The following is a 22,848-nucleotide window of genomic DNA, read 5'->3' on the forward strand; positions in this document are numbered from 1 at the left end:
GGCTGAATAAGGTAAAGAGACCTTAAATTAACAGGCACTGATTCTGCAATACTGAATGAACCAATTTCATGCCTCCCTTCCCCTCACCTATCAAACATCCATTTCAGTTGCCATTCATTGGTCAGCAAGAAGAGCAGCTTTCTGCTGTATCATTGATTACTCTTTCAGAGAGCTGTTTTTCTTCTCTCCTAGCTCTTGCGTAGTCTTTGAATATCATTCTGTTATTCTCTCTTAATTCCACTGTTCCAGCGATTGCAGGTTATAAGAACATAAGAAATAGGAGCAGGAGTAGGCCACCTGGCCCCTCGAGCCTGCTCCACCATTTAATAAGATCATGGCTGATCTGATCATGGACTCGGCTCCACTTCCCTGCCCGCTCCCCATAACCCTTTATTCCCTTATTGCTCAAAAATCTGTCTCTTTCCGCCTTAAATATATTAAATAACCCAGCCGCCACAGCAGAGAATTCCATAGATTAACATTCTTCTGAGAGAAGAAATTCCTCCTCATCTCAGTTTTAAATGGGCGGCCCCTTATTCTGAGACTATGAACCCTATAAGTGGAAGTGTAGCCTCTCTGCAAGGTTGCCAGAGCATGATCAAAGGTTTTGTTTTTGGTATCAACCAGCAATATTTTGAAAGACATATTTGAAAATTCCCAAGTTATTACCATATACTTGAACAGCCTGAGAATTGAAATTTCTAATGTGGATCAAGAATTTATTCTGATACTGGTTCACCCAGTGCAGTTGAAAATGTCACATTTTATTCTTACCAGTTTGTTAGACAGTTTGTTCCACACTTGTCAGGTTTTTTGTAATGTAGTCTAAACAGATTTAACTTGACTAGGGATAATGTGAAACATTCAAATGCTGCAAATGTACAGCAAAAGTGAGCAGCATCTGAAGGATAATGTTCCTGTTATATTAGCATTTTAGGTGTGACTGTCATCCAAACATTTATCTAGGCTAGATACTTGTGTTTTTAAGCCTATAAATAGTCTCAGTACATATGAATCTGGTTATAAATACAAAGTTTCCACTGACACTAAATTCTCATCTTTTTGTTCTTTGTTTTTTCCCTTTCGCTCCTGAGCATTAGATTTAAGTCAAACCTTGCAGTTCCCATCAGTAATTACTGGTTAGCGGTCAGGAGTGAGAATTCTGACTGAATTATTTTGCCTTCCATCCCAAGGGTACTCAGTTCAATTAATTTTTAATTTAGCCATGTTTCATCCAGACCTTTTTAAAAAATGTCCTCCCAAATGGAAAATGTTGACAATATTCCAATGGCATATTTCTATTCTGGATTCATTTTCTGTGATGGTGACCATTTCCTTCCTGTCGCTGTCTGATAATCAATGGATACTGTGTTATCTCCTAGCTGCCAGGGTAAGAGATAATAAAGAGCAGATGCAGAAACTCTTGGCAAGGCAAGGTGATCTGTTCGAAGTCATGCTTCATGTTGGAGCCTATGATTTAGGGAGGAATGGGATTCAGGTCCTTCAAAGAAAGTTCCAGGCATAAAGAGGTAGATAAAAAAAAGCACCCACACAGTTACTAATTATAACAATTTTCAGGGTTTTGCGCTAAGTGTTCTCTTGGATATAGCTCGTCATTCCCAGAAGCAAACCTCGTGTTCTTTACATCCAGAAAGCACCCTTTACTGCCCAATATCTAATTCAATAACAGCATGATCTATCCAGACAAGGCACTACTTCAAACCAACAAGCTGTTTTATTTTACATAAAATAGATGAATGAATTGTATACAAGTTTTGCAGTGTGAACAGTCAATTTCTTATACTTCTGTTATTGGAAAAACATTAAAAGATGCCACCTTATCGTCTTGATGCATAGCCCACTTTCCAGCAAAGCTAGCTGGTCATTGTTTTTTGTTACGGGTTGTTGAGGCCCTCTTGCCCACTCTGTCTGAGACAGTGAGCTAGGCCCTTAAATTTGTGGGATCAGAGTTTCGGCCTACCGAGCCATTGATCAAAGTCACCACCCTGATTGAACTATCTCCGCTTTGATGTGAGAATATGAGGCCCCCAAGTCTCTGTCTGAGCTCAGTGTAAATGGAATAAGGCATAAAGGAACTATTAAGAACATAAGAAATAGGAATAGGAGTAGGCCATACGGCCCCTCGAGCCTGCTCCACCAATCAATAAGATCATGGCTGATCTGATCATGGACTCAGCTCTACTTCCCCGCCCGCACCCCATAACCCCTTATCCCCTTATCGTTTAAGAAACTATCTATTTCTGCCTTAAATTTATTCAATGTCCCAACTTCCACAGCTCTCTAAGGCAGCGAATTCCACAGATTAACAACCCTCAGAGAAGAAATTTCTCCTCATCTCTGTTTTAAATGGGCGGCCCCTTATTCTAAGATCGTGCCCTCTAGTTTTAGTCTCCCCCATCAGTGGAAACATCCTCTCTGCATCCACCTCGTCAAGCCCCCTCATAATCTTATATGTTTCGATAAGATCACCTCTCATTCCTCTGAATTCCAATGAGTAGAGGCCCAACCTACTGAACCTTTCCTCATAAGTCAACCCCCTCATCCCCGGAATCAACCTAGTGAACCTTCTCTGAACTGCCTCCAAAGCAAGTATATCCTTTCGTAAATATGGAAACCAAAACTGCACGCAGTATTCCAGGTGTGGCCTCACCAGTACCTTGTATAGCTGCAGTAAGACTTCCCTGCTTTTATACTCCATCCCCTTTGCAATAAAGGCCAAGGTACCATTGGCCTTTCAGATCATTTGCTGTACCTGTTTCATGCACAAGTACCCCCAGGTCCCGCTGCACTACGGCACTTTGCAATGTTTCTCCATTTAAATAATAACTTGCTCTTTGATTTTTTTCTGCCAAAGTGCATGATCTCACATTTTCCAACATTATACTCGATCTGCCAAATTTTTGCCCACTCACTTAGATGTCTATGTCCTTTTGTAGATTTTTTGTGTCCTCCTCACACATTGCTTTTCCTCCCATCTTTGTATTGTCAGCAAACTTCGATACATTATACTCAGTCACTTCTTCCAAGTAGTTAATATAGATTGTAAATAGTTGGGGTCCCAGCACTGATCCCTGCGGCACCCCACTAGTTACTGGTTGCCAACCAGAGAATGAACCATTTATCCCGACTCTCTGTTCTCTGTTAGTTAGCCAATCCTCTATCCATGCTAATATATTATCCCCAACCCCGTTAACTTTTATCTTGTGCAGTAACCTTTTATGTGGCACCATGTCAAATGCCTTCTGGAAGTCCAAATACACCACATCCACTGGTTCCCCTTTATCCACCCTGTTTGTTACATCCTTAAAGAACTCCAGCAATTTGTCAAACATGACTTCACCTTCATAAATCCATGCTGACTCTGCCTGACCGAATTTTGCTTTTCCAAATGTCCTGCTACTGCTTCTTTAATAATGGACTCCATCATTTTACCAACTACAAATGTTAGGCTAACTGGTCTATAGTTTCCTGATCTTTGTCTGTCTCCTTTTTTAAATAGGGGCGTTACATTAGCAGTTTTCCAATCTGCTGATTGATATCTTCCTGCAGTCTACAGCTTTCTTCTTCATTATCAACCACACAGCCGATTTAAATATCATCTACAAACTTCTTAATCATACCCCCTACATTCAAGTCTAAATCATTGATATATATCACAAAAAGCAAGGGACCTAGTATTGAGCCCTGTGGAACCCCACTGGAAACAGCCTTCCTGTCACAAAAACACACAAAACACTTCAAAAGCTGTCTCCTACCAACTGCACCACTAGCTTCACACACTGCTCAATGCACGACTCCCTCCACCCAATCACTCAACAATCTATACCAAACACGAGGCACATCTCTCATTCCTAGCTTCACCTCACCCCCTTGGAGGAAATGGTGCTCGACATTCTTGGCAGGGGCATGGTGAGTCCTTGTCCAGTGATGGGTTGAAAGGTACCCTCATACATTAACCTCCTTCTCACATGCACCTCTTGCTTCCCCACCCTCACCTCACCATAACTCCACCCTTGTGCCTTCCTCATTTCACACACCCTCATCTCCGGAATCAACCGAGTGAACCTTCTCTGAACAGTCTCCAATGCAAGTATATACTTCCTTAAATACGGAGACCAAAACTGTACGCAATACGCCAGGTGTGGCCTCACCAATACCCTGTACAGTTGAAGCAGGACATCTTTGCTTTTATACTCCATCCCCCTTGAAATAAAAGCCAAAATTCCATTTGCCTTCCTGATTACGTGCTGTACCTGCATACTAACTTTTTGTGTCTCATGCCCAAGGACCCCTAGGTCCCGAAGAACTGCAGAACTTTGCAATTTTTCTCCATTTGAATTATAATTTGCTTTTCTATTATTTCTGCCAAAGTGGATAGCCTCACATTTTCCCACATTATACTCCATCTGCCAATTTTTTGCCCACTCTCTTAGCCTGTCTATATCCCTTTGCAGATTTTTTCTGTCCTCCTCACAATTTGCTTTCCCACCCATCTTTGTATCATCAGCAAACTTGGCTACATTACACTCGGTCCCTTCATCCAAGTCATTAATATAGATTGTTAAATAGTTGAGGACCCAGCACTGATCCCTGCGGCATCCCACTAGTTACTGTTTTCCAACCAGAAAATGACCCATTTATCCCGACTCTGTTTTCTGTTAGTTAGCCAATCCTCTATCCATGCTAATATAGTACCCCCAACCCCGTGAGCTTTTATCTTGTGCAGTAACCTTCGACATGGTACCTTATCGAATACCTTCTGGATATCCAAATACGCCAGATCTACTGGTTCCCCCTTATCCACCCTGCTCATTACATCCTCAAAGAACTCCAGCAAATTTGTCAAACATGATTTCCCTTTCATAAAACCATGCTTGATTGAATCATGCTTTTCCAAATGTCCCGCTACAGCTTCCTTAATAATGGACTCCAGCATTTTCCCAACCACAGATGTTAGGTTAACTGGTCTATAGTTTCCTGCTTTTGTCTGCCTCCTTTTTTAAATGGGGCATTATATTTGCGGTTTTCCAATCTGCTGGGACCGCCCCAGAATCCAGGTAATTTTGGTGAATTACAACCAATGCATCCACTATCTCTGCAGCCACTTCTCTTCAGAGGGTCCCCACCCCTCCCGCCCCCACATACCCCGACAATGCTGGCTCCCATTTCTCCACCCTCCCCGCATACCTGCTCACGATGCTAGCTTCCAGTGTCCCCTCCCGGCCCTCAGCCCCGCACTCCCCCACAACCTTGGCTCCAAATGCTCGCACCCCCACTTCCACCCTTCCCCGCACTGTTGCTCATGATGCTCGCTCATAGTGTGTTTCTCCCTCCCCCAGCCACCCCGCCCCCCACACTCTCGTTCACAAGAAAGAAAGACTTGCAAATTTATATAGCGTCTTCCAGGACCACCGGATATCCCAAAGCACTTTACAGCCAATGAAGTACATTTTGAAGTGTGATCACTGTTGTAATGTGCTCCCAGTGTTCTCCACCCCACACTGCACTCTCCCTCATAATGCAGGCTCCCAGTACCACCCCCGCCTCTCCTCCAATGCTGTCTCAGTGTTCCCTCCCCCATATTCTCACTGGCTCCCAGTATGTCACTCACATACTCCCACCCACAAAGCAAGCTCAGTGTGCTCTCATTACTCCCTGCCCCCGCCACCCTCCCACCCTGCAGTTTCACTCACAATGCTTGCTCCCAATGTTCTCCCCCCCGCCCCCCCCCCCCGCCGGCACTCTCGCCCACAATGCTTCTCCCATTATTCCACTCCCACCCTCCCAACCCTCGCCGCAATCACTCACCCTCACAATGCTGACTCCCATTGCTCCAGGCCAGAAATCTCCCCCGTAACACCAACAGCTCCCATTCTAACTCCATTGATTTAACTGTTTTGGTTCTGGATGTTTGAAAAGTTCTGTTATCAATATTCTGTTGGTGGATTCAGGAATTTATCCACCAATAAAATGGGAGCAACAAGTAGACTAACAAGGTAGTGCAAGAGTCCCCTGCGGTCAACTCCCTCCAAAACAGATATACCGTTTTGTATACTGTTGGGGGAGATAACTTACCAGGGGAAGGCACCGTGGGTGGCTCTGCTGCACAGAAGGGCCGGAAAAAGAGTGGGAGAGCTATAGTGATAGGGGACTCTATTGTAAGGGGAATAGATAGGAGTTTCTGCTGACGCAACCGAGACTCCAGGATGGTATGTTGCCTCCCTGGTGCAAGGGTCAAGGATATCTCGGAGCGGCTGCAGAGCATTCTGGAGAGGGAGGGTGAACAGCCAGTTGCTGTGGTACATGTAGGTACGAACGATATAGGTAAGAAGCGGGAAGAGGTCCTACAAGCTGAATTTAGGGAGCTAGGAGTTAAATTAAAAAGTTGGACCTCAAAGGTAGTGATCTATGGATTGCTACCAGTGCCACATGCTAATCAGAGTAGAGGGAGCAGGATAGTTAGAATAAATACGTGGCTTGAGCACTGGTGCAAGAGGGAGGGATTCAAATTCCTGGGACATTGGAACCAGTTCTGGGGGAAGTGGGACCTGGAGAAAAGGGACGGTCTGCACTTGGGCAGGACTGGAACTGATGTCCTGGGGGTAACATTTGCTAATGCAGTTCGGGAGTGTTTAAACTAATGTGGCAGGGGGATGGGAACCTATGCAGCGAGACAGGGCGAAGTAATATGGAGTCAGAAACAGATGGTAGAAAGGTAAAAAGCAATAGTGGAAGGCCGAGTAAACAAAGGCAAGAAACAAAAAGGGCCACACTACATCATAATTCTAAAAGGACAAAGGGTGTTTAAAAAAACAAGCCTGAAGGCTTTGTGTCTTAATGCAAGGAATATCCGTAACAAGGTTGATGAATTAACTGTGCAAATAGATGTTAACAGATATAATGTGATTGGGATTACGGAGACGTGGCTCCAGGATGATCAGGGCTGGGAACTCAACATCCAAGGGTATTCAACATTCGGGAAGGATAGAATAAAAGGAAAAGGAGGTGGGGTAGCATTTCTGGTTAAAGAGGAGATTAATGCAATAGTTAGGAAGGACATTAGCTTGGATGATGTGGAATCTATATGGGTAGACCTGCAGAACACCAAAGGGCTAAAAACGTTAGTGGGAGTTGGTGTACAGACATCCAAACAGTAGCAGTGATGTTGGGGAGGGCATCAAACAGGAAATTAGGGGTGCATGCAATAAAGGTGCAGCAGTTATCATGGGTGACTTTAATATGCATATAGATTGGGCTAACCAAACTGGAAGCAATACGGTGGAGGAGGATTTCCTGGAGTACATAAGGGATGGTTTTCTAGACCAATATGTCGAGGAACCAACTAGGGGGGAGGCCATCTTAGACTGGGTGTTGTGTAATGAGAGATGATTAATTAGCAATCTCGTTGTGCGAGGCCCCTTGGGGAAGAGTGACCAGAATATGGTGGAATTCTATATTAGGATGGAGAATGAAACAGTTAATTCAGAGACCATGGTCCAGAACTTAAAGAAGGGTAACTTTGAAGGTATGAGGTGTGAATTGGCTAGGATAGATTGGCGAATGATACTTAAGGGGTTGACAATGGATGGGCAATGGCAGACATTTAGAGACCGCATGGATGAACTACAACAATTGTACATCCCTGTCTGGGGTAAAAATAAAAAAGGGAAGGTGGCTCAACCGTGGCTATCAAGGGAAATCAGGGATAGTATTAAAGCTAAGGAAGTGGCATACAAATTGGCCAGAAATAGCAGTGAACCCGGGGACTGGGAGAAATTTAGAACTCACCAGAGGAGGACAAAGGGTTTGATTAGGGCAGGGAAAATGGAGTACGAGAGGAAGCTTGCAGGGAACATTAAGACGGACTGCAAAAGCTTCTGCAGATATGTAAAGAGAAAAAGGTTAGTAAAGACAAACGTAGGTCCCCTGCAGTCAGAATCAGGGGAAGTCATAACTGGGAACAAAGAAATGGCAGACCAATTGAACAAGTACTTTCGTTCGGTATTCACTAAGGAGGACACAAACAACCTTCCGGATATAAAAGGGGTCAGAGGGTCTAGTAAGAAGGAGGAACTGAGGGAAATCCTTATTAGTTGGGAAATTGTGTTGGGGAAATTGATGGGATTGAAGGCCGATAAATCCCCAGGGCCTGATGGACTGCATCCCAGAGTACTTAAGGAGGTGGCCTTGAAAATAGCGGATGCATTGACAGTCATTTTCCAACATTCCATAAACTCTGGATCAGTTCCTATGGAGTGGAGGGTAGCCAAAGTAACACCACTTTTCAAAAAAAAAAGGAGGGAGAGAGAAAACAGGGAATTATAGACCGGTCAGCCTGACATCGGTAGTGGGTAAAATGATGGAATCAATTATTAAGGATGTCATAGCAGCGTATTTGAAAAGAGGTGACATGATAGGTCCAAGTCAGCATGGATTTGTGAAAGGGAAATCATGCTTGACAAATCGTCTAGAATTTTTTGAGGATGTTTCCAGTAGAGTGGACAAGGGAGAACCAGTTGATGTGTATTTGGACTTTCAGAAGGCCTTCAACAAGGTCCCACACAAGGGATTAATGTGCAAAGTTAAAGCACATGGAATTGAGGGTAGTGTGCTGACGTGGATTGAGAACTGGTTGGCAGACAGAAAGCAAAGAGTAGGAGTAAATGGGTACTTTTCAGAATGGCAGGCAGTGACTAGTGGGGTACCGCAAGGTTCTGTGCTGGGGCCCCAGCTGTTTACATTGTACATTAATGATTTAGACGAGGGGATTAAATGTAGTATCTCCAAATTTGCGGATGACACTAAGTTGGGTGGCAGTGTGAGCTGTGAGGAGGATGCTATGAGGCTGCAGAGTGACTTGGATAGGTTAGGTGAGTGGGCAAATGCATGGCAGATGAAGTATAATGTGGTTAAAGTGAGGTTATCCACTTTGGTGGTAAAAACAGAGAGACAGACTATTATCTGAATGGTGACAGATTAGGAAAAGGGGAGGTGCAACGAGACCTGGGTGTCATGGTACATCAGTCATTGAAGGTTAGGATGCGGGTACAGTAGGCGGTTAAGAAAGCAAATGGCATGTTGGCCTTCATAGCGAGGGGATTTGAGTACAGGGGCAGGGAGGTGTTACTATAGTTGTACAGGGCCTTGGTGAGGCCACACCTGGAGTATTGTGTACAGTTTTGGTCTCCTAACTTGAGGAAGGACATTCTTGCTGTTGAGGGAGTGCAGCGAAGGTTCACCAGAGTGATTCCCGGGATGGTGGGACTGATATATCAAGAAAGACTGGATCAACTGGGCCTTTATTCACTGGAGTTTAGAAGAATGAGAGGGGATCTCATAGAAACATGTAAGATTCTGACGGGAAGGACAGGTTAGCTGCGGGAAGAATATTCCCGATGTTGGGGAAGTCCAGAACCAGGGGACGTCGTCTTTGGATAAGGGGTAGGCCATTTAGGACTGAGATGAGGAGAAGCAGCTTCACTCAGAGAGTTGTTAACCTGTGGAATTCTCTACCGCAGAGAGTTGTTGATGCCAGTTTATTGGATATATTCAAGAGGGAGTTAGATATGGCCCTTGCGGCTGAAGGGAACAAGGGGTATGGAGAGAAAGCAGGAAAGGAGTACTGAGGGAATGATCAGCCATGATCTTATTGAATGATGGTGCAGGCTCGAAGGGCCGACTGGCCTACTCCTGCACTTATTTTCTATGTTTCTATGTTCTCTGTTAGTTAACCAATCCTCTATCCATGCTAATATATTTCCCCCAACCCCGTGAACTTTTATCTTGTGCAGTAACTTTTTATGTGGCACCTTGTCAAATGCCTTCTGGAAGTCCAAATACACCACATCCTCTGCTTCCCCTTTTTCCACCCTGTTCATTACATCCTCAAAATATTCCAGCAAGTTTGTCAAACATGACTTCCCCTTCATAAATCAATGCTGACTTTGCCTGGCCGAATTTTGCTTTTCCAAATGTCCTGCTACTGCTTCTTTACTAATGGACTCCAATATTTTCCCAACCACAGATGTTAGGCTAACTGGTCTATAGTTTCCTGCATTTTGTCTGCCTCCTTTTATAAATAGGGGCATTACATTTGCAGTTTTCCAATCTGCTGGTAGCTCCCCAGAATCCAGGGAATTTTGGTAAATTACAACCAATGCATCCACTATCCCTGCCGCTACTTCTCTTACGACCCTAGATGTAAGCCATCCAGTCCAGGAGATTTATCTGCCTTTAGTCCCATTATCTTACTGTGTACCACCTCCTTAGTGCTTGTGATTGTGTTAAGTTCCTCCCCCCTATAGCCCTTTGACTATCCACTGTTGGAACATTGTTCGTGTCCTCTACCGCAAAGACTGATACAAAATATTTGTTCCAAGTTTCTGCCATCTCCATGTTCCCCATTACTAATTCCCCGGTCTCGTCCTCTAAGGGAGCAACATTTACGTTTTTATATTCCTATAGACTTATCTTTTTATATTCCTATTGACACTCTTGCTATCTGTTTTTATATTTTGTGCTAGTTTACTTTCATAGTCTATCTTCCCTTTCTTAATCATTTTTTTAGTCATTCTTTGCTGGCTTTTAAAAGCTTCCCAGTCTTCTGTCCTCCCACTAGTTTTGGCCACATTGTGTGCCCTTGTTTTTAATTGGATACCGTCCTTTATTTCTTTAGTTAGCCACGAATGGCTATCTTTTCTCTTGCACCCTTTCCTCCTCACTGGAATATATTTTTCTTGAGAGTTGATAAATATCTCGTTAAATGTACACCATTGTTCATCACCCGTCCTACACTTTACTCTATTTTCCCAGTCCACTTTAGCCACCTCTGCCCCTCATACCTTCATAGTCTCCTTTATTTAAGTTTAGTACGCTGGTTAGAGATCCAACTTTCTCACCCCCCATCTGAATTTGAAATTCAATCATGCTATGATCACTCATTCCGAGGGGATCCCTTACTCGGAGATTGTTTATTAATCTTGTCTCATTACACAAGGCCAGATCTAAGAAAGCCTGCCCCCTGGTTGGTCCCATTACATACTGCTCAAGAAACACGTCCCATACACACTCTGTGAACTCCTCCTCAAGGCTACCCTGACCAATTTGATTTGTCCAATCAATATGGAAGTTAAAATCACCCATGATTATTGCTGTTCCCTTTTTACAAGCCCCCACTATTTCCTGGTTTATGCTCCGACCAACAGAGTTGCTACTGTTCGGGAGCCTATAGACTGCGCCCACCAGTGAGTTTTTCCCCTTATTGTTCCTTATCTCCACCCAAACAGTTTCAACATCCTGATCATTTGAGCCAATATCGTTTCTCACTATTGCAGTGATTCCATCCTTTATCAATAGAGCTACCCCACCTCCTTTTCCTTTCTGTCTGTCCTTCCGGATTGTCAAGTACCCCTGAATATTTAATTCCCAGTCCTGGGCACCTTGCAACCATGTCTCTGTAATGGCTATCAGATCATACCCATTTATCTCAATTTGTGCCATGAACTCATCTATTATGTTGCAAATGCTACGTGCATTTAGACAAATTGCCTTTAAGTTTGTTTTTTTACTCTTTTCCTGCTTGTTTCCTCTCTCCTTCAAACTCACTTTCTTTATTTTTGCTTTCTAATTTCAACTTTACTCCCCTTCCTCCTGAATCTATTTTCAGGTTCCCATCCCCCTGCCAAGCTAGTTTAAACCCTCCCCAACAGCACTAGCAAACCCCCCCTGCGAGGATATTGGTCCCGGCTCTGTTGTGGTGCAACCCGTCCGGCTTGTACAGGTTCCACCTCTCCCAGAAACGGTCCCAATGCCTCAGGAAACTAAAGCCCTCCCGCCTGCACCATCTCTCCAGCCACGTAATGTTGCAGTCATTGGATGTTTGGAGATTGCACACAACTAACTCCCTCTTTCTGTTTAATAATTGACTGCCCAATTGACTGTGGTATTCAGCCTGGATTCAGGCCTGTTGGTTTAACGTTGTGACAAAATGCAGAGTTTAACATTTCAGAAACCGTGTATGTAAAGTAAATCCACCTCAGGCAATGCAGGTAAAATTCAGATCATTACACTAATAATGTCACTCCATAGCCAATACAGGGACAGCCAGATTAGGGAGATACATTTATGGCTAGAGGCATAGTGTAGGAGGAAAAGGTTCAGATCATGGTCGCTGGGACAAAATCCTGGAACTTACCATCACCACATCGACTGCAGTGGTTCAAGCAAAAGGCTCACCACCACCTTCTCAAGCGCAACTAGGGATGGACAATAGATTCCAGCCTTTTTGGTGATGCACACATCCCGAAAACTAATGTAAAGAAAAAAATCCTTAAACGATTGAGCCTAGTTCTGAGGCAGGAGTGAGCTATATCCACAAGACAGCTGACCCCTAAACAGAGCTGGGACAAATATCATCAGGGGGACGTTAACTCGAGTTGTCAAGGAGGGTTTAAACTAATATGCTGAGGGGAGGGGTAGAGCAGAGAATAGACTTTGTGGAAGGGAGAGTAAACCATAAGTATATAGGTAATAAGAAAGGGAAAGAGGTTAAGCAGAACAAAAATAAATTGGGTTTAGAAAGGGAATAAGGAACAATTGCAAAACGAAGAGAATCCAAACTAGAATATCTATGTATTAATGCACAGAGTGCAAGAGACAAAAATGTGGAGCTGGATTGATTGATTAAAATAGAAAATCATGGCATCATGATATTTGAAACATGGCAGCAGCTAAGTCAGGATCGGCAATTTAATATATCTTCGAATATCGATAGGGAAGGAAGAGCGGGGTAGTGCTTTTATTGACACGTAATATCATGGCACTAGAGGTTAAGAATTCAAATAGTAGTCAAAACAATATCCTGTTGGATTTACCTGAGGAAGAGCAAGGAATTAATTGCAGCACTGGGAGTATATTATAGACCATTGAACAACAGAAAGGAAATAGAAGGTGAAATATATGGACAAATTATAGTGGTACATATTAACAATGGAGTTGAAATTGTAGGAGGTTGGGATAAGGAAACTGATGAGGAAATTTACATAAGGACATAAGAAATAGGAGCAGGAGTAGGCCATTTGGCACCTCGAGCCTGCTCCGCCATTTAATAAGATCATACTTGATCTGATCATGGTCTCGACTCCACTTCCCTGCCCGCTCCCCATAACTCTTTCTTCCCTTATCGCTCAAAAATCTGTCTAACTCCGCCTTAAATATATTCAATGACCCAGCCTCCACAGCTCTCTGGGCAGAGAATTCCATAGATTTACAACCCTCTGAGAGAAGAAATTCCTCCTTAAATCAGGTTTAAATGGGCGGCCCCTTATTCTGAGACTATGCCCCCTAGTTTTAGTTTCCCCTATGAGTGGAAATATCCTCTCTGCATCCATCTGCACCCTTCATTCTCTTATGTTCCAATAAGTTCACCTCTCATTCTTCTGAACTCCAGTGAGTACAGGCCCAACCTACTCAACCTCATAAGTCAACCCCCTTATCATCGGAATCAATCTAGTGAACCTTCTCTGAACAGCCTCCAATGCAAGTATATTCTTCCTTAAATACGGAGACCAAAACTGTACGCAGTACTCTCGATGTGGCCTCACCAATACCTTGTTCAGTTGTAGCAGGATTTCTCTGCTTTTATACTCCATCCCCCTTGCAACAAAGGCCAACATTCCATTTGCCTTCCTGATTACTTGCTGTACCTCCATACTAATGTTTTGTGTTTCGTGCACAAGGACCCCCAGGTCCATCTGTACTGCAGCACTTTGCAATTTTTCTCCATTTAAATTATAATTTGCTTTTCTATTATTTCTGCCAAAGTCAATAACTTCACATTTTCCCACGTTATACTCCATCTGCCAAATTTTTGCTGCTCACTTAGCCTGTCTTTATCTCTTTGCAGATTTTTTGTGTCCTCCTCACAATTTGCTTTCTCACCCATCTTTGTATCATCAGCAAACTTGGCTACATTACACTCAGTCCCTTCATCCAAGTCATTAATATAGATTGTAAATAGTTGAGGACCCAGCACCGATCCCTGTAGCACCCCACTAGTCACTGTTTGCCAACTGGAAAATGACCCATTTATCCCGACTCTCTGTTTTCAGTTCGTTAGCCAATCCTCTATCCATGCTAATAGTTTACCCCCAACCCCGTGAGCTTTTATCTTGTGCAGTAACCTCTTATGTGGCACTTTATCAAATACCTTCTGAAAATCCAGAAGTTGTAGCAAGATATATAGACCCAGATTAAACGAATGGAAAATTTACAAATAGAACTGTAGATCAGCAATGGGAAATACTTAAACAGTGGATGGAAAAGGCAAATCAGTTACTTTTCAGTAAGGAAAAAAGGGAGTGTACGGAAAGCCAGAGTTCCATTGATAATTATGGAAGTTATATTAGATTATTTCGAAGATGAAATTGATATAATCTTTAGTGCTTACAGGGCAGATATTTTTTTTTAAAGCTGAGGCTTTTTATATATAGCGTACATGTATTCCAAGAGGATAATTAGGGTAGTGGTAGGGGCTGCTAAGAGATGAAGAAGCTTGTAGTGAAGTGAGGGTATGGCAGAAATACTAATTAATTACTTTGCCCTAGATTTCATGGCGAAGGTGGATATTGAAATTATTGAACCACCAGAGATGGGTGTAGAAAAGTTCGTGGAGGATATTATTCCTTCAGATTTGATACTAAGGGAATGATTTAAACATAAGGTAGACATAACACTGGGATTCTGGGGGAGGCTAGGAAAAAGATAGAAACATAGAAAATAGGTGCAGGAGTAGGCCATTCGGCCCTTCGAGGCTGCACCACCATTCAATGAGTTCATGGCTGAACATGCAACTTCAGTACCCCATTCCTGCTTTCTCACCATGCCCCTTGATCCCTTTAGCTGTAAGGGCCACATCTAACTCACTTTTGAATATTTCAACATTCTGTGGAAAGTAAAACTGTACTCGTGGATTACAAGGTGGCAAAAAAGGAGACCAGGACAACGTAAGAAATGATAGGCTTAGCCTTATTCCAGTTCTTGGTAAACTACTCGAGTATATAATATAGTATGATATTACTAAACACTTGGGGAAACATGAGCTAAAACAGGCCAGTTAGCATGGATTTCTAAAAGGCAAGTGGTGCTTGACCAACCTTAGAGAATTCTTTGAAGAAATAATGGAGCATAGATAAAGGAAATTAAGCAGATGTGGTTTGTATGGATTTTAAAAAATCACCAAAGAGATTTTTGGGAAAGGCAATAGCATAATGAATAAAATAGAATATGGCCATGTAGAGGTAAAAGGAAATTTCTCAGAATGGAAAGATGTGGTGACCTGTTGGGGCTGCTGTTATTCGCTATATCCATAAATAGTGTAGATTTGGAAATTAAGGAAATAATATTAAAATATATTGATGACACCAAATTTGATTAAAGAGCAAATTCTGATTTTCAATTGTGATAAACTGTAGGAGGACATTAATAGCAAGATGGGCAAATAGATTGTAGGTGTAGTGTAGAACAATGTGTAGAAGGTTTGGAAAGGAAATATACCTTCGATGATGAGATTTTAAATGTTACCAGGTATGAGGAGTAACAGTTGTGAAGAAACTTGAAAAGTTACGGCATTTTTCAGTAGCGCTGAAAAGGTTAAGGGGGACTTGGTAGGTATCCCCAGGATTAATCAGGTGTGGAAGTAAAAGAGCTGGAGCGGTGGGCCCTGGGACATCGTGGCCCCCCCTCCCCGACCTGCGAGAGAACAGCTCCGCAGGTGTGGAAGTAAAAGAACTGAAGTGGCATACCACTTCAACCTCCAGTGCAAGCTGCTCCAAGGATTTTGAGATCAGCGACTGGATGACGTCATCAAAACCCTGGTCGCTGTTTTGGAGCGTAGGCAGGAACATCGGCAGGGCCCAGGTACAGAGGAGTGGGAAGGTCGGGGCGGATGAGCGGCAAGTGTTTGTGGCGGAGGTGCGACAGATGAGGGTACGGGGCCTAGAAGAAGCGGGGGCCCAGGGGCAGCACGGGCCAGCCCACACTGCGATATGTGTGCGCGCTAGGTCCATGCAGCAGAGCAACTCTCCAGTTGTCTTGGTTAACCCTTGCCACTGGATCAAGACTTTGCTCTGTCGAGCCCGTGTGGTGGCTGGTGTGCAATGGTCACCACACGTTAAAAAAATTCATGCACAGGCATCTTCCACCTCCTCAATTGGAGTTCAGGACTGGAACATGGGATCCTTCATCAAAACACCTGTGAACTCGTGGAAGCAAGTCATCCTCGTTCGAGGGACCGCCTATCTTGATGATAATCAAGGTTATAAGTTCTGCAGTGATGGACTATTTTCACTGGTCAGAAAAACGGTAGTAAGAGGGCACAAATTTAAGATAATCAGGAAAAGAATTGAAGGACAGGGTAGCATACTATTGCCAGGGCTTTCTGAGGATGCATATTGTATATCGTTGGGTTTATCCATTGCATTGAAAATATTCTAAAAGCTTTGGTGCTCTATTCCACAAGAAATGAAATGTGGCATTGTGTGGTTGCATGGAACATAGTACTCCGAAACATTTTCAACTTTCAATCATTTTGGCAATAGAAGACAACTTACAATGATCCAAAAATAAGCACTGATGCTAAAATGTCTTGAAAACATACTATGCACTAACTCTTGGATGTAAAAATTGTAATGCGGGCAGTACAATCTCGGGCTTGACCATCTGTAAAGCTTAAAAAAAACAAAAGAACAAAAATTATGAATGTGATGCAAATGAGGTGTGTAATTGTGCCAAGCTCATGACTGACAATGCTGTAATGTTTTGGAGATTTTTCTGTTATTCACATGATAGAACAATGTATTTATTGTTTAAAAATAAGACAAGTGAATTTTCTTTGATTGTGCGAATGATTTTCTATTTTGTCCCCTTCAACAACAACAACCACCTTTCAAATTTGGACCGGTAGTTTATTTTTTACTCGAAACGTTAAATTTCTGGATAATGCCTTATACAAATTGGGATATTGTGTTTTAATGGAACCCTTACTTCGCATTGGGTGAGGCAATTGAAATGCGTAATATTTAGCCCCAACTGTTGATTTACTAAGTGCAGTATTCCCTAAATGACACACATGTTCAATTGGAACAGTATATTCCTGTCCAATTCAAAAGCACTGCATTACTTCACATTGTATTGGATTCAGATTTGGATTAATTTTGGTATTGTTTAAATTTGGGTCAATTTATTATTTTTTTAATTTGGTCCAATCGTATCTTATTTTTTCTGCCTTTTGTTCTTAACTTTCACAGGTATTCCGGACCCAACACTGGGAACATGCACATTATTGCAGATTTGTATGCAGAGGTGATTGGCATTCTTGCACAATCAAAGTAAGTAGAATAATCGAATGGCCTATTTCTGTACTGTAAATTTGTATGATTCTATGTAATCTTTTTTGCATTTTTAGGCATTGTCCAGATATTAATCTTGTACTCTGTCCAGGGCAACTCTCATAAATGGAAGAATATGCTACCAGACTGTGATTTAGGCTATAAATATGTCACAGGTTTATCAAAATTAACAGATAAGCGTAACAAGAGACAACACAGCCTGCAATTCTTTCAGAACTTTTAACTCCAGCTCCACCCTTGTATACAAAAATAACAAAAGATGGGTTAGTTTGCTATATCGGTTGATTGCACTAAATCTGGATTACTGTCGGTATTGTAACTCTTGTACAAGTAGGCGTGTAATGGTTACTGCAACTACATGTTATCACCTCCACATGAGCTGTGTAGAATAATGCAAGAAGATCTGATGAGCTGGTAGCTTGTTGATTGGGATATACCTTTTGTATCCTTCCAAGAGGATAATAAAGATACATAGAAACATAGAAAATAGGTGCAGGAGTCGGCCATTCGGCCCTTCGAGCCTGCACCACCATTCAGTATGATCAAGGCTGATCGTTTTTGCAACTTTAGTATCCCATTCCTGCTTTCTCTCCATACCCCATGATCCCTTTAGCCGTAAGAGCCACATCTAACTCCCTTTTGAATATATGTAACGAACTGGCCTCAACAACGTTCTGTGGTAGTGAATTCCACAGGTTCATAATTCTCTGAGTGAATAAATTTCTCATTTCGGTCCTTACCCTTAGACTGTGATCCCTGGTTCTGGACTTCCCCAACATCTGGAACATCCTTCCTGCATCTAACTTGTCCAATCCTGTCAGAATTTTATATGTTTCTATTAGATCCCCTCTCATTCTTCTAAATTCCAGTGAATATAAGCTTAGTCGATCCAGTCTTTCTTCATATGTCAGTCCTGCCATCCCGGGACTCAGTCTGGGTGAACCTTCGCTGCACTCCCTCAAAGGCAAGAATGTCCTTCCTCACATTAGGAGACCAAAACTGTGTACACTATTCCAGGTGTGGCCTCACCAAGGTCCTGTACAACTGCAATAAGACCTCCCTGCTCCTATACTCAAATCCTCTCGCTATGAAGGCCAACATGCCATTTGCCTCCTCCATATATATTCAAAAGGGATTGAAGGCCGATAAATCCCCAGGGCCTGATGGACTGCATCCCAGAGTACCGAATGGCCTTGGAAATAGCAGATGCATTGACAGTCATTTTCCAACATTCCATAGACTCTGGATCAGTTCCTATCGAATGGAGGGTAGCCAATGTAACCCCACTTTTTAAAAAAGGAGGGAGAGAGAAAACAGGGAATTATAGACCGCTCAGCCTGACATCAGTAGTGGGTAAAATGATGGAATCAATTACTAAGGCTGTCATAGCAGCGGAAAGAGGTGACATGATAGGTCCAAGTCAGCATGGATTTGTGAAAGGGAAATCATGCTTGACAAATCTTCTGGAATTTTTTGAGGATGTTTCCAGTAGCGAGGACAAGGGAGAACCAGTTGATGTGGTATATTTGGACTTTCAGAAGGCTTTCGACAAGGTCCCACACAAGAGATTAATGTGCAAAGTTAAAGCACATGGGATTGGGGGTAGTGTGCTGACATGGATTGAGAACTGGTTGTCAGACAGGAAGCAAAGAGTATGAGTAAATGGGTACTTTTCAGAATGGCAGGCAGTGACTAGTGGGGTACCGCAAGGTTCTGTGCTGGGGCCCCAGCTGTTTACATTGTACATTAATGATTTAGACGAGGGGATTAAATGTAGTATCTCCAAATTTGCGGATGACACTAAGTTGGGTGGCAGTGTGAGCTGCGAGGAGGATGCTATGAGGCTGCAGAGTGACTTGGATAGGTTAGGTGAGTGGGCAAATGCATGGCAGATGAAGTATAATGTGGATAAATGTGAGGTTATCCACTTTGGTGGTAAAAACAGAGAGACAGACTATTATCTGAATGGTGACAGATTAGGAAAAGGGGAGGTGCAACGAGACCTGGGTGTCATGGTACATCAGTCATTGAAGGTTGGCATGCAGGTACAGCAGGCGGTTAAGAAAGCAAATGGCATGTTGGCCTTCATAGTGAGGGGATTTGAGTACAGGGGCAGGGAGGTGTTGCTACAGTTGTACAGGGCCTTGGTGAGGCCACACCTGGAGTATTGTGTACAGTTTTGGTCTCCTAACTTGAGGAAGGACATTCTTACTTTGAGGGAGTGCAGCGAAGGTTCACCAGACTGATTCCCGGGATGGCAGGACTGACATATCAAGAAAGACTGGATCAACTGGGCTTGTATTCACTGGAGTTCAGAAGAATGAGAGGGGATCTCATAGAAACGGTTAAAATTCTGACGGGTTTAGACCGGTTAGATGCAGGAAGAATGTTCCCAATGTTGGGGAAGTCCAGAACCAGGGGTCACAGTCTAAGGATAAGGGGTAAGCCATTTAGGACCGAGATGAGGAGAAACTTCTTCACCCAGAGAGTGGTGAACCTGTGGAATTCTCTACCACAGAAAGTTGTTGAGGCCAATTCACTAAATATATTCAAAAAGGAGTTAAATGTAGTCCTTACTACTAGGGGGATCAAGGGGTATGGCGAGAAAGCAGGAATGGGGTACTGAAGTTGCATGTTCAGCCATGAACTCATTGAATGGCGGTGCAGGCTCGAAGGGCCGAATGGCTTACTTCTGCACCTATTTTCTATGTTTCTATGATCACCGCCTGTTGTACCTGCATGCCTACTTTCAATGACTGATGTATCATGACACCTAGGTCTCGTTGCACCTCCCCTTTTCCTAATCTGTCACCATTCAGATAATAATCTGCCTTCCTGTTTTTGCCACCAAAGTGGATAACCTCACATTTTATCTACATTATACTGCATCTGCCATGCATTTGCCCACTCACCTAACCTATCCAAGTCACTCTGCAACCTCATAGCATCCTCCTCACAGCTCACACTGCCACCCAGCTTAGTGTCATCTGCAAACTTGGAGATATTACATTCAATTCCTTTGTCTGAATCATTAATGTATATTGTAAATAGCTGGGGTCCCAGCACTGAACCATGCGGTACCCCACTGGTCACTGCCTGCCATTCTGAAAAGGACCTGTTTATTCTTACTCTTTGCTGCTTAGTTCTCTATCCACGTCAATATATTACCCCCCAATACCATGTGCTTTAATTTTGCACACTAATCTCTTGTGTGGGACCTTGTCAAAAGCCTTTTGAAAGTCCAAATACACCACATCCACTGGTTCTCCCTTGTCCATTCTACTCGTTACATCCTCAAAAAACTCTAGAAGATTTGTCAAGCATGATTTCCCTTTCATAAATCCATGCTGACTTGGACCGATCCTGTCACTGCTTTCCAAATGCGCTGCTATTACATCTTTAATAATTGATTCCAACATTTTCCCCACTACCGATGTCAGGCTAACCGGTCTTTAATTCCCTGTTTTCTCTCTCCCTTTTTTAAAAAGTGGTGTTACATTAGCTACTCTCCAATCCACAGGAACTGATCCAGAGTCTATAGAATGTTGGAAAATGACCACCAATGCATCCACTATTTCTAGGGCCACTTCCTTAAGTACTCTGGGATGCAGACTATCAGGCCCTGGGGATTTATCGGCCTTCAATCCCATCAATTTCCCTAACACAATTTCCTGACTAATAAGAAAGCAAGAAAAACAAAATGTGTTCTCCATAGCTGACCTTTTTACCAAATTAATTCCATGCTTTCTGACCTCTATCCATATGCACACTGCATTCCATTATCTATGATACGAAGCATTTTACCTTAAATTTGGTTAATTTCAGGACATGTCAAGCAACCTCTGTTAAGTGGCTTTTTATTGCTTTGCAATCAAAATACATTGTAATGAAACAATACCTTTGATGTATCATTTTGCATGCCAAATTGAGATGAATATCCCCTCTAATGTTCAGAAACAAGTTAGCAGTAATCAAATTTGAAGTTACTCGTCATATCATCAATAGATAATAAATATATTCAGACTTTCTTATGACTTGACAGAACTACCATTTTCTTTCTTGAAATTTCAGTCAATGCACTCAATCCAACAGTGATTTTATTTGAGTTAATTTCAGAGTGCTGTGAGCATCATTTAATATGGTTTTTAACCACCCATGAAGTTGCATCTAAGTGTGTTTGTAGAATATAGGAAACAAAGATAAATAGAACTGATTGAAAAAACCCTTATTTGCAAAGTGGCTGGAATAAATCTCGAGATAGTGTGATTTGTAGTATCTTGAGTATACTTTCCAAGTCTTTTTATTTCTTTTCTCTCGGTATACTGAAGTAATTAATTTCCACTGGGTAGATTTTGATATCTTGAATTGTAAAGATTAGCAGCGCATAAATTCTTCAATTTGTTTAGATTTCAGGCGGTAAGAAAGAAGTTTATGACTGAGCTGAAGGAACTGCGTCAGAAAGAACAGAGCCCTCATGTAGTGCAAAGCATCATCAGTCTAATTATGGGAATGAAGTTCTTCCGGGTCAAAATGTATCCTGTGGAGGATTTTGAAGCTTCATTTCAGTTTATGCAGGTAAAGTGGACATTTTTATTTTAAACCTTTTAATCTGTATTTACTCATGCACTCAATCAGAAACCTCAAATTGACTTTTAACATTGAGGTATGAGGAGCCGACGACTGCTGGATGGACAGATCGCTGCCTAATTCGCTCTGTCATCACGATCAACATTGCCCCAAAACTGCAACGAGAACAGAAACAATGCCGCAGAAAAATCAACACCGGTGCACTCAAAGATCCTTTTAAGAAAGCCCTATTCAGCCAGCGCCTCGCTACCAACCTGACAACTCCCAGTGACCCAGAGATGCAGAGTGTCCACAGTGCCTGGTCTGCTCTCAAGGCTTCCATAATTAGCACCTGCGAAGAGACGCTCGGTCACTCGACCAGGAAACACCAAGACTGGTTCGTTGAGAATGACCAGGAGATCCAGGAGCTAATATGCCGCAAGCACAAGGCATTCTTGGACTGGAAGCAGCAACACAACTTGAGGGCAAGAAAGCAGCTCTATAGACGTCTGAAGACCGAGGTCCAACAGAAAACTGCGAACTGAAGAATAGATGGTGGGTGGAGAAAGCTCGAGAAATCCAGCAGCTAGCCTACAACCACGACGTGCAAGGATTCTTCAACGCAGTCAAGACGACCTAAGGCTCAAGCACCCAAGACGCTACCCCACTACTGGCCAAGAACAGAAAGGTGCTCATCAAGGACAGAGAGGCAGCCAGTGCTGGCTGGAAGGAGCATTTCGAGGATCTCCTTAACCGAGACTCTGTCTTTGATGTGAGTGTCCTCGACTCCATCCCACAGCATGCCACCCGCCACCATCTCAGCATAACCCCAGCCCGACACGAGGTTGAAAAGATC

General features: G+C 42.9%; 1 protein-coding gene across 8 annotated transcripts in view; it reads left to right on the forward strand.

Annotated features, from left to right (window-relative positions):
* Window positions 1–22,848, forward strand: part of fryl (furry homolog, like) — a 693,453-nt gene that overhangs the window by 326,952 nt on the left and 343,653 nt on the right. For all 8 annotated transcript variants that reach the window (XM_070870121.1, XM_070870109.1, XM_070870094.1 and 5 more), the window contains 2 exons: window positions 17,325–17,405; window positions 21,833–22,001. In XM_070870121.1, the coding sequence (XP_070726222.1) occupies window positions 17,325–17,405; window positions 21,833–22,001 (250 nt within the window). The remainder of the gene's footprint in view (window positions 1–17,324; window positions 17,406–21,832; window positions 22,002–22,848) is intronic.

This window comes from Pristiophorus japonicus, chromosome 2, assembly GCF_044704955.1.
Source record: "Pristiophorus japonicus isolate sPriJap1 chromosome 2, sPriJap1.hap1, whole genome shotgun sequence".
In the NCBI taxonomy this organism is placed as follows: Eukaryota; Metazoa; Chordata; class Chondrichthyes; family Pristiophoridae; genus Pristiophorus; species Pristiophorus japonicus.